The sequence below is a fragment of the Nomascus leucogenys genome, chromosome 5 (assembly GCF_006542625.1).
Source record: "Nomascus leucogenys isolate Asia chromosome 5, Asia_NLE_v1, whole genome shotgun sequence".
NCBI lineage: Eukaryota > Metazoa > Chordata > Mammalia > Primates > Hylobatidae > Nomascus > Nomascus leucogenys.
In genome coordinates this window covers 75725634-75741513 of record NC_044385.1, presented here as the reverse complement: position 1 = coordinate 75741513, position 15880 = coordinate 75725634, and the positions used below count along the sequence as shown (strand labels likewise).

Here is a 15880-nt window from a genome sequence, read left to right as displayed (position 1 = left end):
TTTCAAAAAAGTGAATAACCGGCTGGGTGTGGTGGCTCACACCTGTAATCTCAGCACTTTGGGAGGCCGAGGTGGGTGGATTGCTTGAGCTCAGGAGTTTTAGACCAGCCTGGGCAACATGGCGAAACCCCATCTCTACAAAAAATAACCAGGAGTGGTGGTGCCTGCCTGTAGTACCAGCTACTCAGGAGGCTGAGGTGGAGAATTGCTTGAGCCTGGGAGGTCAAGGCTGCAGTGAGCTGTGATTACACCACTGTACTCCAGCCTGGGTGACACAGCGAGACCCTGTCTCAATAAAAAAAGCGAACAACTTGTGGTTTTTAAGGTGACACATTAACCCCATCTTCCTTCTTTCTATCTTTGTCTTTCAACTGATTTCAAATTCTTTTATTTTAGAAAGGCATCAAAACAGAGGTATTATAAAGGGTAGTGGAATTTGGGGTGATATTTGGTTACATAATCTGTACGTTTTCTGAATATTGTCTTCTTTAAGAGTCCATTATTGGCTGAAAAAGCTAGGATGTCTTAAAACTGAGTAGCCATTTACAAGGTGACTTTAATCTTTTTATTTTATTTCTTGTTTATTTTTGCCTTTTTGCTAGCATATTTAAGTTGTTCTTTTATTTATAAGCAGAGGGAATAAGTGGGTCATGATGCTCTGTGCTTGAAAATTAATGTAGTTCTTGGCAGTTAAGGTGTTTGGGTTGCTCAGCAATTGATATTGAAGGTTAGTTTTCTAAAACATCATGCTTAGGTGTGTCAGACAGGTGGAGTTGTCCCAATTAGGTGACCAGTCATGGGCATGGAGGCAAAAGGATGCTTAGGAAGAGTTAAGCTTGAATTAAAGTGAAACCAATTGAATACTCCCTTTTACTTCATTTTGCCATGTTCTTTAGGTATAATACAGTTGTTTTTTTTTTTGCAGTGAGTATTGTGATTGGAAAATAATTGTTTCACTGAATGGGACTATTTGGCCAGAATTGCACATGTATGGCATGCACAGCTGAAGCACTTCTGTACACGTCTTCAGATTTGTATATACTACTTAACCTGGACTTGTTATAAAAGGCTTCCCCCAGTTCTTACATCTTAAAATGGCACAGGCATTCTTTTCAGAACAAATGTCCTAACAATTTAAATGTTAAGTTTGGAAAAAATATGGTCATTGAATATATCCTCCTAGATCGGGGTCCCCAAACCCCAGGCCATATGCCTGTACTGGTCCGTGGCCTGTTATTAACTGGGTTGCACAGCAGGAGGTGAGTGGCAGTGAGCGAAGCTTCGTCTGTTTTTACAGCTGCTCCCCATCACTCACATTACCGCCTGAGCTCCACCTCCCATCAGATCAGCAGCGGTATCAGATTCTCGTAGAAGCGTGAGCCCTATTGTGAACTGCACATGCGAGGGATACAGGTTGCGAGCTCCTTATGAGAATCTAATGCCTAGATGATCTGTCACTGTCTCCCATCACCCCCAGATGGGGCCGTCCAGTTGTAGGAAAACAAGCTCAGGACTCCCACTGATTCTACATTATGGTGAGTTGTGTAATTATTTCATTACATATTACAGTGTAACAATAATAAAAATTAAGTGCACAATAAACATAATGTGCTTGAATCATCCCCAAACCATCCTCCTTCCCGCCCCGGTGCGTGGAAAAATTGTCTTCCACAAAACTGGTCCCTGGTACCAAAAAGGTTGGGGACTGCTGTCCTAGATAACTTCTTTCCCTTCCACCCACTAAAAGTCAAAAGTGTTTTTTCCCTCTCACCTTGTGATCTCATCTGAGTGTTAGAAATAAAGTCACATGGTGAATTCACCCCTCTGAGGAGGATTTCTTCTCTGAAAGGATGTACTATACTTGTTGCCAGGAGCAAAGAGGAGAAAGAGTCATTTCAGCCTAAGACTGGATGCAGAAGTTGAGGCACTGATGAGAAGTGGTTTTTTTTTGGATGGGTGGGGGTAGCAATCTAGACTCCTGGACTCTTGGCCCATCTTAGTCATTTGTATTCTTTTACCCACCAGTGATCCAGGTTGCAAGGTCAGGGGAAGCCTGACTTTTGAGAGGTTTTCTACCTTTCCTCTGTAGCCGGGAGAGCTCTGCATTGCATGGGGTGGAGGGAGGGCTGTCAGTTAAGGTCACAGGGCTTAGGTGAAAGATAATTCCTTAGGAGATTCTGATGATAAAGCTTGCAGATAAGCTCATTTGTTAAGTTTCAGCCTAGGTTTTAGCTGTTGTCCCTCCTCTAGGAGTTGCCCTGCTGACAGCAGGCTACCAAGGGAAACAGGTTCATCCCAGGCTTGGAAGCTGAGGTCTTTGATTAAGACGCTGATTATTAACTCAGCTGTGGGCAGTTGAAACTTGCTTTGTGTATCCATAGCAGCTTGATTCGATGCCTGGTGAGGATCTCTGGAATTTAAAAAAATTTCCCCATTAGCCTTTTTCTACTTCTTTTCTTCTTTCATACATATAAAACACAAGAAAACATTGTGGGAATTTGTACAAGTGCCTTTACTTTTCCTTGTAGTAACACAGTTCTACTTACATATAACCACAATAGCAATTCTTCTTATCAGGTAAGGTGATCGTGTGTTCTTATAAAACTGTTCCCTTCATATAGGTGTTGTTTCTAAGTGAATTTGCTCTGTGTTTAGACAGTGAGTAAGGATTATGCATATAGTGATTTTTAGGGTTAACAGAGATGTTTAGATTCCAGATACTTAGGAAAGAGTTTCTCTGCTTGAGAACATGACCGCTTAGCATTACCATTTAATTGGTAAGTTTGTTTCTTGCACGTCCTTGAGTTGGGTATGCTGACCCCTTGAAAGTACCCCAAAGCAGAAAAAAGATATTCTTAGTGTTTCAGTCAAGGAAAACAAATTCTTAGTCTTAGAAGAGAACCATTCGTTTTGAGAGGGGGTTATTATGTTATCATGAAGTACCTATAATTTTTTTCTTTAAAAATATACATTTCTAATGTATAACTAAGCATATAAGATGGTATTTGACCTTTCTAAATACCATCTCTTGGTGGTTTTCTTTGGTAGTTTATAGATGCAGGATACTATTTTAATACCGTAGAATTGATTTGTCAAACAAGGTATGAACTCTTGAAAAAAAAAACAAGTGGAATTTTCCACCACGGTCATGATGATCTTTTTGAAGTCTTTTGAATCTTCAGTCTGTTCCTTGAACTTTCCATATTAATATATGTTTGTTGCCTTCAGAGCATGAAGACTTTTTGACAGTTGCAGAATCACTGAAGAAAGAATTTGATAGTCCAGAAACTGCCGATCTGAAGTTTCGAATTGATGGAAAATATATTCATGTCCATAAAGCTGTTTTGAAAATCAGGTATTTTTGCATGAGCTCAGAGACATCAATAACTTGACTTTATTTTTGCCATTTCTATTTCTTTGTTATTCCACAAAATGAATACTGATAAACAATAGCCTTGGTAGTAGAGAGAAATGTCACTACGTAATATTTTTGCAGAGAGTATCAGTCCATTTCATGTCAAAGAGTTTTTTGTGACACTCATGGAGCGTTTTAGAAAAAGTGTAATGTAGGAGTTTAAGTATTTGTCTATATTGGTTTTTTGTTTGTTTGTTTGTTTGAGACAGAGTTTCACTCTTGTTGCTCAGGCTGGAGTGCAGTGGCGCGATCTCAGCTCATCGCAACCTCTGCCTCCCGGGTTTGAGTGATTCTCCTGCCTCAGCCTCCTGAGTAGCTGGGATTACAGGCATGCGCCACCGTGCCTGGCTAATTTTGTATTTATGATAGAGATGGGGTTTCTCCATGTTGGTCAGGTTGGTCTCGAACTCCCGATCTCAGGTGATCTGCCCGCCTCAGCCTCCCAAAGTGCTGGCATTACAGATGTAAGCTACCGTGCCCAGCTTATATTGTTTTTTAAATTAAGGATCTTGTGAATACTCATTTCCATCAGAAAATTTGTTTACGTGGTTAAAGAAAATACAAAACGTTATTATTGAAAAGTGTATATGCCGTCTTTTAATTATAGATTAAGCAGAAAACTCTCATAGTCAGGAATGCTGTGCTTCTGTTTCTAAGGAACATCCAATTACCAATTAAAGAATGTTCTAGGCTGAGCGTGGTGGCTCATGCCTGTAATCCTAGGACTTTGGGAGGCCAAGGCGGGAATATCACTTGATCCCAGGAGTCTGAGACCAGCCTAGGCAATACAGCGAGACACTGTCTCTACAAAAAATAGAAAAAATTAGCCAGGTGTGGTGGTGCATTCCTGTAGTTACAGCTACTCCGGAGGCTGAGGTGGAAGGATTGCTTGAGCCCAGCAGATCAAGGCTATGGTAAGCTGTGATCATCCGGGGAGACAGAGTGAGATCTTATCTCAAAAATGAAAAAAAAAAAAAAAAAAGTTTTTTAGATATAGTTCCTTGTATAAATGTGAGGGAACTATGCATTTATTAGTAACTGTTTGCCACGAAGGTTGCCATTGCAGAAAAAGGCACATAAGCTAAGACCATTAAAGTGGCCATTTACAAGTCTTCTTGGAAATTTAGGTAAAAACCTATTGGCAAAGAAATACATTTGAAAGGAACAGAAAAGCCCTATGTCATTCCTTACCTAAGGGAGTAAATATCTGAACCACAGTATTAATTGAAAAGATGAACTGGAACTGTTTCTGTCTGTGCACCTGTGGTCAGCCAGTCTATTCCTTTCATGTACAGTTTTCGGACCATGAAATCCATGATTCTTTCATAGACAACTATTTCTTTTTTACTTCTCAGGTAGAGTAATTTTTTATGTAAGTGAAGCTGCTTTTTTAGTATTCTGAATGGATTTTTTTTTTTTTTTTTTTTTTTGAGACAGAGTCTCATTCTGTCACCTAGGCTAGAGTACAGTGGTGCAATACCAGCTCACTGCAACCTCCACCTCCTGTGTTGAAGCGATCTTCCAGCCTCAGCCTCCCAAGTAGCTGGGATTACAATCATGCACTACCACGCCCAGCTAATTTTTGTATTTTTAGTAGAGACGAAGTTTCGCCATGTTGGCCAGGCCGGTCTTGAACTCCTGACCTCAGGTGATTGAGGCTGACCTGCCTCAGCCTCCCAAAGTTCTAGAATTACAGGCTTGAGCCACTGCACCTCAAAATACTTTGTGTGCCGTATCTCACTTTAAAATAATTTAAAAATACGATTTTTGGAAAGATATAACTATGTTATACATAAGAAAAATCCAATATTCAGAAATCAGTTTCTTATGTAGGTGGCTTTGTACATGTAAATACAGTGTAGGAGCTGCTCAGGTTTTCTTGAAATATCTGACTATCCTAGTGGATGTGAGTGTTTTATAAATAAGCTTGTAGCAGGCCTGGGAAGAGAGGAAGGGGAGCAGGCAATGCATAAAGGAAAAAAAAAGGAGTGATGGCTGTTTTGACTATGAGTCAGAAAAGAAGAAAAATTGTCAGATAATGAGACAATAATCAGCTTGATGTAATCCAGTTAACGTATAAAACAGTTTTAAGAATATACTTATTACGTAAAACAAAAAACAAATGAATCATTTTAATGTTAATATATAGTCAGAAGTTTTGAACTCTTGTTTCCGAATTTCTTTCACTTTATTGTTTAAAATGCATTTCTGTACGTCATTTTAAAAAAAACAAAGGAGCAAAAAAATCTTGGGGACCATCAAATGGAAACAGTAGTGGAAGTGCTAGGTACTTCCAGGCTCTATGTATACCTATTAGTATTTAATAGGAGTTATAAAAAATGAAAGTGTATATAAAAGGCATGTACAAAAACCACTTGCATGTGGAATGTTTTTTGGGTGCTAACTAAAGGTCTGTGATCCCGGTGTGTGCAGGCCCAGATAGTAGTTAAGGATACTTCTTTTTTTTTTTTTTTTTTTTTTGAGAAGGAGTTTGCTCTTGTTGCCAGGCTAGAGTGCAGAAGCGCGATCTTGGCTTGCCACAACCTCCACCTCCCAGGTTCAAGCGATTCTCCTGCCTCAGCCTCCTGAGTAGCTGGGATTATAGGCATGCACCACCACGCCCAGCTAATTTTGTATTTTTAGTAGAGACAGGGTTTCTCCATGTTGGTCAGGCTGGTCTCGAACTCCTGACCTCAGGTGATCTACCCGCTTGGCCTCCCAAAGTGCTGGGATTACAGGCGTGAGCCACCATGCCCGGCCCAAGGATACTTCTGTTTATCTGATTTTGTCAACTTAATTAGGTAATTTTTTTTTCTTTTTTTAAAATTGCTGCTGAACAAATAAGACTTTTGCTTTTCTGTTTTAGGTGTGAGCATTTTCGATCCATGTTCCAGTCATATTGGAATGAAGACATGAAGGAAGTGATAGAAATCGACCAGTTTTCCTACCCAGTGTATCGTGCCTTTCTCCAGTACCTCTACACAGACACGGTCGACCTGCCGCCAGAAGATGCTATAGGTACCACGGTAGCACTGGGATGGACAAGCCACATGGTCGAGAATATATCCCCTCATATTCTTAGTCCTGAAATGTAAAAAGCTTCAGGTGTATTGGCTTTAATTTGGTGCTTAAAAAAGATTTGAAGTAAATATCTTTAAAAATAGTATTGTGTGAATATTATGGTTAATAGTTTTGGACCTAGTTTATGACCATAGGCTTTTTTGTTCTAATGTTACTGAAGGACTTTTTTTTTTTTTAAATTTATTTTTAAGTTCTGGGGTACATGTGCAGGATGTGTAGGCTTGTTACATAGGTAAACGTGTGCCATGGTGATTTGCTGTACCTATCAACCCATCACCTAGGTATTAAGCTATGGGCTTATTTTAATTTTCTAATAGTGAAGTATAAGTTGCTAATGCATTTAGCATTTTAGAAACAAAATGAGGATTGAAATTGCATTTTTTGCCCTTTCTTTGTACTATTGAAGAAATTGTATAAAGTAAATATAGGAGAGGTGTGGAAGTGGAGAAGGCAAACAGTAAAAAAGAGAATTTATTTACTCAAATTCAGAATCTTGTCCACTAAGAAACTTCTAATTTACCTGTACACCTGTGTTCACCAAAACAAAATCTCTGTGTATTGGAAATTATTATACATTTGATTAAACCTTTCACGTATCTTCCTTTTAGGTCTTCTGGATTTGGCGACATCTTACTGTGAAAACAGACTGAAAAAGCTTTGTCAGCACATTATCAAGAGAGGAATTACTGTGGAGAATGCCTTTTCGCTATTCTCTGCTGCAGTCAGATATGATGCAGAGGTAACTTAAACAGCAAACAGAAACCAAACCACCCTTAACTCCCTTCGTGCTCGTCTCCCCTACTTCTTGCGTGAGGCATGGAAAACGATGAGTCTCTCCACTTCTGTTTAGGGAATCAGTGAACCCATTGAAAACTGAAATCTGCCCTTGCTTCTTAATTCCCTCTTCATTGTTTCAAAAGTCGTTGTTCCTCTACTTTCATTTCTAAGTAAGACAGGAAACGAACCAAGGTCCTAGCAGCTGTGCTGCAGGTTGGAACAGAAGGTGCCACACCTAATTGGACTAACAAACAGCATATTTTAGTTTCAAGTCTTTCTTAATGTCAGCATATGTGTTTATTTCAAGACTCACCTTGCTGTCTTTCCACCTCTGCCCTGTCATAAGCTGGGGATGCGTATGATTTGTATCTGTGTATGCTCTGCAATTCTATTAGTGTCTAATTACAGCTCACAGTTATTTACCTGTTAAGAACTTGCTGTGGACTCCTTTTGTTTTTGCACTGGGTTGAGTTCTTAATCTGGGATTCACAGATCTCTTGAGCCTGTGAATTAATGGGCTTTTGGGAGTCTGAAAGTTTGTGTGCGTTTTTTTTGAAGAACCAAAGCATCAGACTGTAAGCTCCTCGTGAGTAGGAACTGTCTCATTCATCTGTATACCCTATAGTGCCTGGCACATATTAGGCACCTGATAAATGTTGAACTGGATGAAGATAGTACCTTAAAGGAAGCATTAAGGATGATCAGTGAGCTAAAGGCAGGTATGGTTGGTTTCACAGATTCAGAGAGAATAAAAGGTAGAGAGCAATAGCCTTGGAGTTTCAGAATGTCTAGCTAAGGTATGCATGTAGAATGATACAATTAGCCTATCCTTGCAGATACTTTGTTGTCATTTGACAAAGCAGAATATCTGGTATCAAGGAGTTTATCAAACACCTGCAAAGATCTGCAGCTGTGTCCTTTGAGGTATAACAGAGGACACACTTCATCACACGTAAGGATCAAAGTTGACCACGATATTTTCAAAATGTATCCTGTTTTTGTTTGAGGCTGTATTCTGATTATAAATATTTGATAAGGTCAAATGTAGCTGACTTTGTCTGCAGCCCGACAACAGATGGAATGATGATCAAAGTAAATCATTTCTAATAGAAAATGGGGTATGATTTTTTCCTGTCCTTCCTGTGACACCCTGAACCTCTTTATTAGAAAAGCTGTTTCCTTAGATTTTATTTCCACCCGGTGGTATAATTTTAAATTTGGTTAGTGCCTTTTCTATCCATTTGGTGACTGATGTTAGAATCCTTTCTGGGCCTCTCCACGCTCCTCCTGCTTGTTAACGAGTTCCATACTCAGGATCAGACCTTGCTGACTAACACCAGTGAAAACAACCTGGGCAGAGGCAGATGTCTTGGCTCAAGTTGCTGGAAACTTCTTCCTCACCTTTAGCTAAGATCTGTCCTAGGAAGTTTACAGAAAAAGTCTCTGCTGCTGCTTCCTGTGCCAGCAGGTCATTTCCTTTACTAGTTTTCATTTTTCTCATATTAAGTATAAACACGATAAAAACTTCCTTTAGAAAGACTCCAAATATGTGTGATTCCCCAGAGTCTGTCACAGTATGGTCGTGGAGCTGGTGCTCAAAAATGCATGTTGAATTAAATGAATGAGTGAAAACATTTGAAATACCTTCACCATGAAGGTGTGCTTAAAAAAAAGAAAAATGGCCAGGCTTGGAGCTCACGCCTGTAATCCCAGCACTTTGGGTGGCCAAGATGGGCAGATCACTTGAGATCAGGAGTTTGAGACCAGCCTGGCCAACATGGTGAAACCCTGTCTCTATAAAAATACAAAAATTAGCTGGGTGTCGTGGTGCATACCTGTAATCCCAGCTATTCGGGAGGCTGAGGCAGGAGAATTGCTTGAATCTGGGAGGCAGAAGTTGTACCACTGCACTCCAGCCTGGGCAACAGAGCAAGACTCTGTCTCAAAAAAAAAAGTTTAAAAAAACTTAAAATCCTACAAATATTACACATTCAACGTAGAAAAATTAAAGAATAGAAAGAAGACAGAAAGAGTCACCTCTTTATTTCTAGGGCGTATATGTATGTGTGTGTGTATATATATATTCATAATTTATATGTATTTTTTTTTTCCTGGTGATACAGGGTCTTGTTCTGTCGCCCAGGCTGAAGCACAGTGGTGTGATCACAGCTCACTGTAGCCTCAACTTCCTGGGCTCAAGCAGTCCTCCTTCCTTCCCAGTCCAGGAACTGGGACTACGGATGTGTGCTACCACACCCAGCTAATTTATTATTTTTTATTTGTTGTAGAGACAGGGTTTCATTATGTTGCCCAGGCTGGTCTTGAACTTCTGGGCTCAAGTGTCCCTCCCACCTCAGCCTTCCAAAGTGCTGGGATTATAGGCATGAGCCACTGCGCCAGGCCTCTTTCTAGGGTATATTTCTTAGGTTATAATACAAGTTACGTAATTGACTAATGTGCTTTTACATTTTATTTCCTTAATACTACAAGATATAGTGAGTACATGAATGAAGTTCTGGAGTACAAAATTAAAATCCATAGCTGGGCACAGTGGCTCATGCCTGTATTCTAGCTACTCAGGATGCTGAAGTGGGAGGATTGCTTGAGGCTAGGAGTTTGAGACCAGCCTGGACAACATAGTGAGACTGCCATCTCTTAAAAAGAAAGCCTTCTTCCTGTGTTTATTAGTTGATTGGAAGCTACTGATGAGTCAGGTTAGAAATTAACTGCAAAAACTATTATTTTTAGAGCTCAACTTGGGGATACTAGATGACTTTGCCTTCGTTCTGTGGGCCAAAATGCTAGGAAGATGGAAACTACCTGCTTCCAATGTTTCTTCTCTTTCTACGAAAGTACCTGAGGTTCCTCCATGCCCCCTTTTGACAAGATAGCTTTGAAGCAAATGTACACACATTAAAGCAACAAAAATGTATGGACTCAGTCGTTACAGGGAGTTTCAAAAGTAAGTTGATGAGTGTGGAGCCCTGGCTATGAACGTGTTGTCAAACTGTCCACAAGTTTTCTTAAGAAGGACTTGACAAAGGAGCACTCAGATATTCCTTTGGTACAGACCTGAATAAATATTGACGTCAGGGAGAAAATGTGGATAAAACATTGTTTCAAGATAGATCAGTCGCACACTGTAAACTGATTCTTTTCAGGAAATTTTTTATTTTTGTGTGTGTTTGAACATTAAGAGAAACAGTTGGGAAGTATTATTTGTTTAACCAGAGTAGAGAACTTTCCAGAAATCCTATGTGCTGAGCAACTTATATCTTACGATCTTGCTTTTGGAGGGAAGCGATAAACATGAGCCCCGGAATCTAATTCTAAAGTTGGTCTGAGGTATGAGTATTGGACAGCTTGGTGTTAAGGCTTGGTGGCCAGCATTTTTTTCTTCTTTTGGTGGGCCAAATGAAAAGTCTTTGATCAGCAGTAGGCTGACAAATGTTTTTTGCGTAATGAGATAAATTATGTTTTCTCCATATGGTAGAATGTTTAAGTACATTTTGAGAACAAAACAAAACTTCTTTGATTTGGAATATTTTGTACCTGGCGTGCTATAACGTGAATTATAGACTGACAGTTTTGGGGTTTTGTTTTGCAGTTACTCTAACAACAGGTTGAACAGAGTTAGGTGTGATTCGTGATCTTGTGTCATCTGGAATGTGTCTTGTGGGGAGCCGTGATGTCGAGGCACCTGCTCACCCTGGTTAGGTGGTCTTCAAGTTATTAACATTCAACTAGTTTAGCTTTGGAGTTTTAGGACAGGGTAAGAACTCCCTGAGAGGCTGCATTAGCATTTTTGAAAATGAGGATGTTAAGACCATCAATGCTCTGTGTTTTGTTTTGTTACTAAGGAAAATTTGTGGAAAGGAAAAACAACTTATTTTCAGAGTATATATATTGATTGGAATAGTTTAAATGTTGAAAGATTTGGAATGATTTATAAATTATTTCAGAAGAGCAGTTTTTATTTTTATCTTCTTTGCTAATGACAATAAATCTGGTATTTTATCTCATTTGCCTTAGAACACTTTATAATTATTCTACCACATAATGTCATAAACAGAGTTTAGTTTCTAATACCAAGAAGACTGTATTAGACCCTTCTGTTTTTATACTCTGTCCACTTTGCTATTCCCTGGGCTGTAAGAGGACTTTCATTCTGTCAGGAACTTTGTTCATCTCCTGGTCACATGATCCTTCTGGTCCTTCTTGGAACTGTTTTATTTAAAGCCCAGTTAGAAGTAAGAAGTCAACTATAACCAGCCCTGTTATAGTTGACTTCTCACTTGGGCAGGAGTTGCATTTTCTTGCCTGTTATTGAAGATTTGATCCTTTGCAGAATGAAAGGAACAGATTATATAGATTCTTATAATACTAAAGAGAGGTCAAGTCGGAAGAGCGTTTGTCGAATTCACTCATCAGAGGCAAACCGACCCTGGGCACTGGTTGCTAAGTGGTTCAGCTTGACTGTGCCGCTCTCTGGTGAACTTGCAAATTCAAACTTCCCTTACCACATGCATTCAGGGCTTCCCTTTACATAGATCTGCCTCAACCAAGGTTTAATTAGTTACTTACACAACCCAGATTTAGATTGTTTTCAGAATTCTCTAGTTTGGCTTTTAATGTTTGGAACTTTTGAATATTTATTGCATACCCAGATACCTCAGTAGTTCAAACTAATTGGAGGGGAAGGGAAGGCAGTTTGATAGAACCATTTTCATGAGTGTATAAAGTGAATTGTGATTAGCGGCACCATTTTTATACCTACATTGTGTATAAAACTTCTTTTTATTTTTTTTTTTGAGATGGAGTTTCACTCCTGTCTTCCAGGCTGGAGTGCAGTGGTGCGATCTTGGCTCATGGCAACCTCCGCCTCCCGGGTTCAAGCGATTCTCCTGCCTCAGCCTCCTGAGTAGCTGGGATTACAGGCACCCACCACCACGCCCGGCTAATTTTTGTATTTTTACTAGAGACGGGCTTTCCCTATGTTGGCCAGGCTGGTCTCGAACTCCTGACCTCAAGTGATCCACCCACCTGAGCCTCCCAAAGTGCTGGGACTACAGGCGTGAGCCACCGTGCCTGGCTGGGATTTTGTTTTTAATGTGCCACTTTAGGTTGACCATATCTCTTCATTACCTTTCTGTTTCTTAAACTAACCCACATCTTAATTCTTTTCTCTGATGTCTTGAATGTGACAAAACACATTCTGCGGACTAAAGTGGCATTCTGCCTTTTACAACAATGTCTTTAACTAGATTATGTGATAATCGTGCAGGAAATTCTTTCCCTTGTAGATCTTGCGTGTGTGTGTGTGTGCCCGCGTGTATATGTGTGTGTGTTTTGATGAATCACACTTTGAGTTAGGGGACCATTGCTTTTACTGTGTTGAATAAATAGTATGTGTTTTTCTCACACCTACCTGTGGTCACCTTTTTGCCTAGTTTTAGGTATCTGGCCTCTCAAATATCTTTTCTGGGGGAGGGTGAGAGATTTGGGGTGAAGGGCTTAGAGAGAAGTAATTCAATCAAAGTTGCCTAAAAAGCCCTTTTTGTTTTTATTTTTGTTGTGTGTGTCCAGGATTTAGAAGAATTCTGCTTTAAGTTTTGCATCAATCATTTGACAGAAGTTACACAGACTGCAGCATTTTGGCAAATGGATGGCCCTCTGCTAAAGGAATTCATTGCTAAAGCCAGTAAATGTGGAGCCTTTAAGAACTGAAGCGCAAGGCTGCTGGGTTCTGTGTGAGTGCTCTGGGGCACTGTTGAGGATGTGTCCAGTTTGTGCTCTACGGGTGATGTAATTCTGCAGGTAAAAGACCATCAGGTTGTGTTTTTCCACATCTGGGACACAGTTGTCTGTGTAGGAACACATCAAGGGTGTATGGCTTTTCTTGAGCCCATTTTAAACAACTCTTGTTTCCAGATAAGTGTATTTTAAATGTGACCTTTCTTAAATTTGGGCTGGAACATGTAAAAGGGTGAAAGTTTACTCGTTTTTGGTCTTGTTTTCATTTTTGATTAGAGGAACTTCTGAACTTGGAAAGGGGAAGTTGGCAGCAACTCTCCTGGGCCACATATCAACAATCTTCTGACAGCAGGAGCAGTGATAGTTGGGGAATTGTGAGATGAATGAGAGGCCCCATCGTGAATTAAAGATGCTGACGTGGGGGATTGTTAAGTGCTGCCCTAGTTGCTAGTTTAGTAGCCTTACTGTGAAGGAATAATTAAGATTGTTTTAGACTTTTGTTTGTGTGCTTGCGTTGATGACTTTTTTAACTTCAAGATATATCAAAGTAATATTCAGTTTAACGTATGTTAAACCTGTTGAAATGATAATTATGTAAAGATAAATTTTCTAGGTTAGTCAAGATTTCTCTTAAGATTTAAATGCATAAAGAATAGTAATTTAGAAGTATCCGTGAAAAGTTGATAATGAAAGAAATTTGATGAAGGTGAATATTTTATAAATTAGAATCTCCACTACTTATCCAATGGTGTTTTATTTCATTAAGGTAGAACTTGAGAACTCAAGTTTAAATTGTCCCCCCCACTTTCTTCTATAAATGCAAACTTAAGAGGAAAATAATGACATATATAGTATACTCTTGCCTTCCTAAATTATGGCTGCTGAATCATCATATCTACTATATATGACTGGAAGAAGTGGTTCTTCAAGTCAACCCACTTACAGGACTTAATGGAATTTGCTTTATCTACTTTAGGCCAAATCCATCACACATTGGCTTATTTGAAACTTTATCATCTTTCACTTTTGGTTTTCCTCTGTTTTTAAACATCTTAGGTATAACAATTAGCACAATTTCACCTTGAAAAAGCACCAAAATTATGGTGTTCCTGAAAAGATCCTATTAAAAGACAGTAGTTTTTTTGAACTGGTTATGGAAGGTGACTTTGGGATGCAAGAGTGTTCAACTGTGAGTTTCATCATGTGTGTCCGTTGAGCTTGCTTTAAGAGCAATGTTTTGCTTTGCTCTCTGGTCCATGAACTCATTTCCGTTTGAGTGAGCTCCCTTAGTGAATTTTGTCTCCTGCTTGGAAAGTCTCTCTTCTGAACCTGGAGCCTGAATACATTTTCAGAGCCAAATTACAAGTGGGTGAAGACATGCTGCAGCTGCTATTTTTAGCAATGTTTTTAAATTTGTGTCTATTGGGGTGGGAAGGAGAGTGAGGCCCCAAAGATAGGAATTCATTGATAGCTGAAATAGATACAAGCCTAGTAGCCCCAGCCCCCTTTTCTTGACCATATCACAAGTGATTGAAGCCCAGTGAATTATTCGGTTAGAATTCGTTCTACAACATGATAGAACTTTTCTTACTAGGTTCAGAAATGCACATTGATTTGTGCTACGATGGGTGGTGTTTGTAACAATCACTGTTCTATATAGGCTTATGGTCGGAGCAAAATGTGAACTTCAGTATGTTTACTATTGCTCTTACTTGAAAATTTTTTTTCAAAAAAGGCACAAATTCAAGTAGAAATTCATATCCATAGATAGTTCATTCATTCAACAAATATTTACCAAGTTCCTAATATAAGTGAAGGACCACTTCTCATATTAGATTACTAAGTCATTTGTATGAGTATGTGTGGCAGTGAAGAGAACAGGTCTTTCAAAAAGCATTTGATTATCTTTATTTTTTTTTTAAATACACTCTCTTATTTTTCTACTTGGTTTTTTGTTAATCATAGCAGGATATGACAACTCTTATTTGAATTGATTTTTTTCATCTAATATAATAATGGAAGCCAAAGTATTCATATTTCTTAAGATAGCCCTAAATGTACTCTTGAACTTCTTACTGGAACAATGTTTGATACTCTAGTATATAAACTATTTATGTAATATTTAGAATGACATGTTAATAAACAAAGTAACATTAAAACAGGCACGTAGAGTTGTTTTTTTCCCTCAAAATCAGTAGTCTTCAGCCTTAAAAAGGAAAGAAATTCTGACACATGGTGCACAGAGATGAACTTGAGGATATTATGCTGGGTGAAATAAGCCACTCACAGACAAATACTATGTGATGCCACTTGTGTGATATACTTAGTCAAATTCATAGAGACATAGTAGAATGGTCATTGCCAGGGTCTGAGGGGAGAGGAGAATGGGGAACTTGTTTAATGGATACAGAGTTTCAGTTTTCCAAGATGAAGAGTCCTTTAGGTCAGGGATCCCCAGCCCTCGGGCCACCCGAGACCCATATTGGTCTCTGGCGTATTAGGAAGAGGTCGCACAGCGGGAGGTGAGTGGCGGATAAGTGAGCATTACTGCCTGAGTTCCGCCTCCTGTCAGATCAGTGGCAACAGCAGAACATTAGATTCTCGTAGGAGTGCAAACCCTATAGTGAACTGAGTATGCAAGGGATCTAGGTTGTGCGCTCCATATGAGAATCTAATGCCTGGTGATCTGAGGTGGACCAATTTCATTCCAAAACCGTCCTCCCCACCCCCCACCAACCGCCCCATCCCCATGGTCCGTGGAAAAATTGTCTTCCACGAAACCAGTCCCTGGTGCCAAAAAGGTTGGGGACCGCTGCTTTAGGTGCATGGTGGTGATGGTTGCACAAAAATGGA

The 15880-nt window shown here is 39.5% G+C and overlaps 1 protein-coding gene across 2 annotated transcripts in view; it reads left to right on the top strand.

Annotated features, from left to right (window-relative positions):
• The window catches only part of RCBTB1 (RCC1 and BTB domain containing protein 1), a 33009-nt gene extending 17819 nt beyond the window's left edge, over positions 1-15190 (top strand). Inside the window, exons 8-12 of one of the 2 annotated variants that reach the window (XR_004030170.1) lie at positions 3229-3355; positions 6282-6433; positions 7105-7235; positions 10022-10235; positions 12860-15190. Coding sequence is in view for 1 of the 2 variants with exons in the window: in XM_030813411.1 (XP_030669271.1) it covers positions 3229-3355; positions 6282-6433; positions 7105-7235; positions 12860-13000 (551 nt within the window). In the remaining variant the exon portion in view is untranslated. The remainder of the gene's footprint in view (positions 1-3228; positions 3356-6281; positions 6434-7104; positions 7236-10021; positions 10236-12859) is intronic. The other variant, XM_030813411.1, reaches the window with a different exon arrangement.
• The last annotated feature ends 690 nt before the right edge of the window (positions 15191-15880 follow it).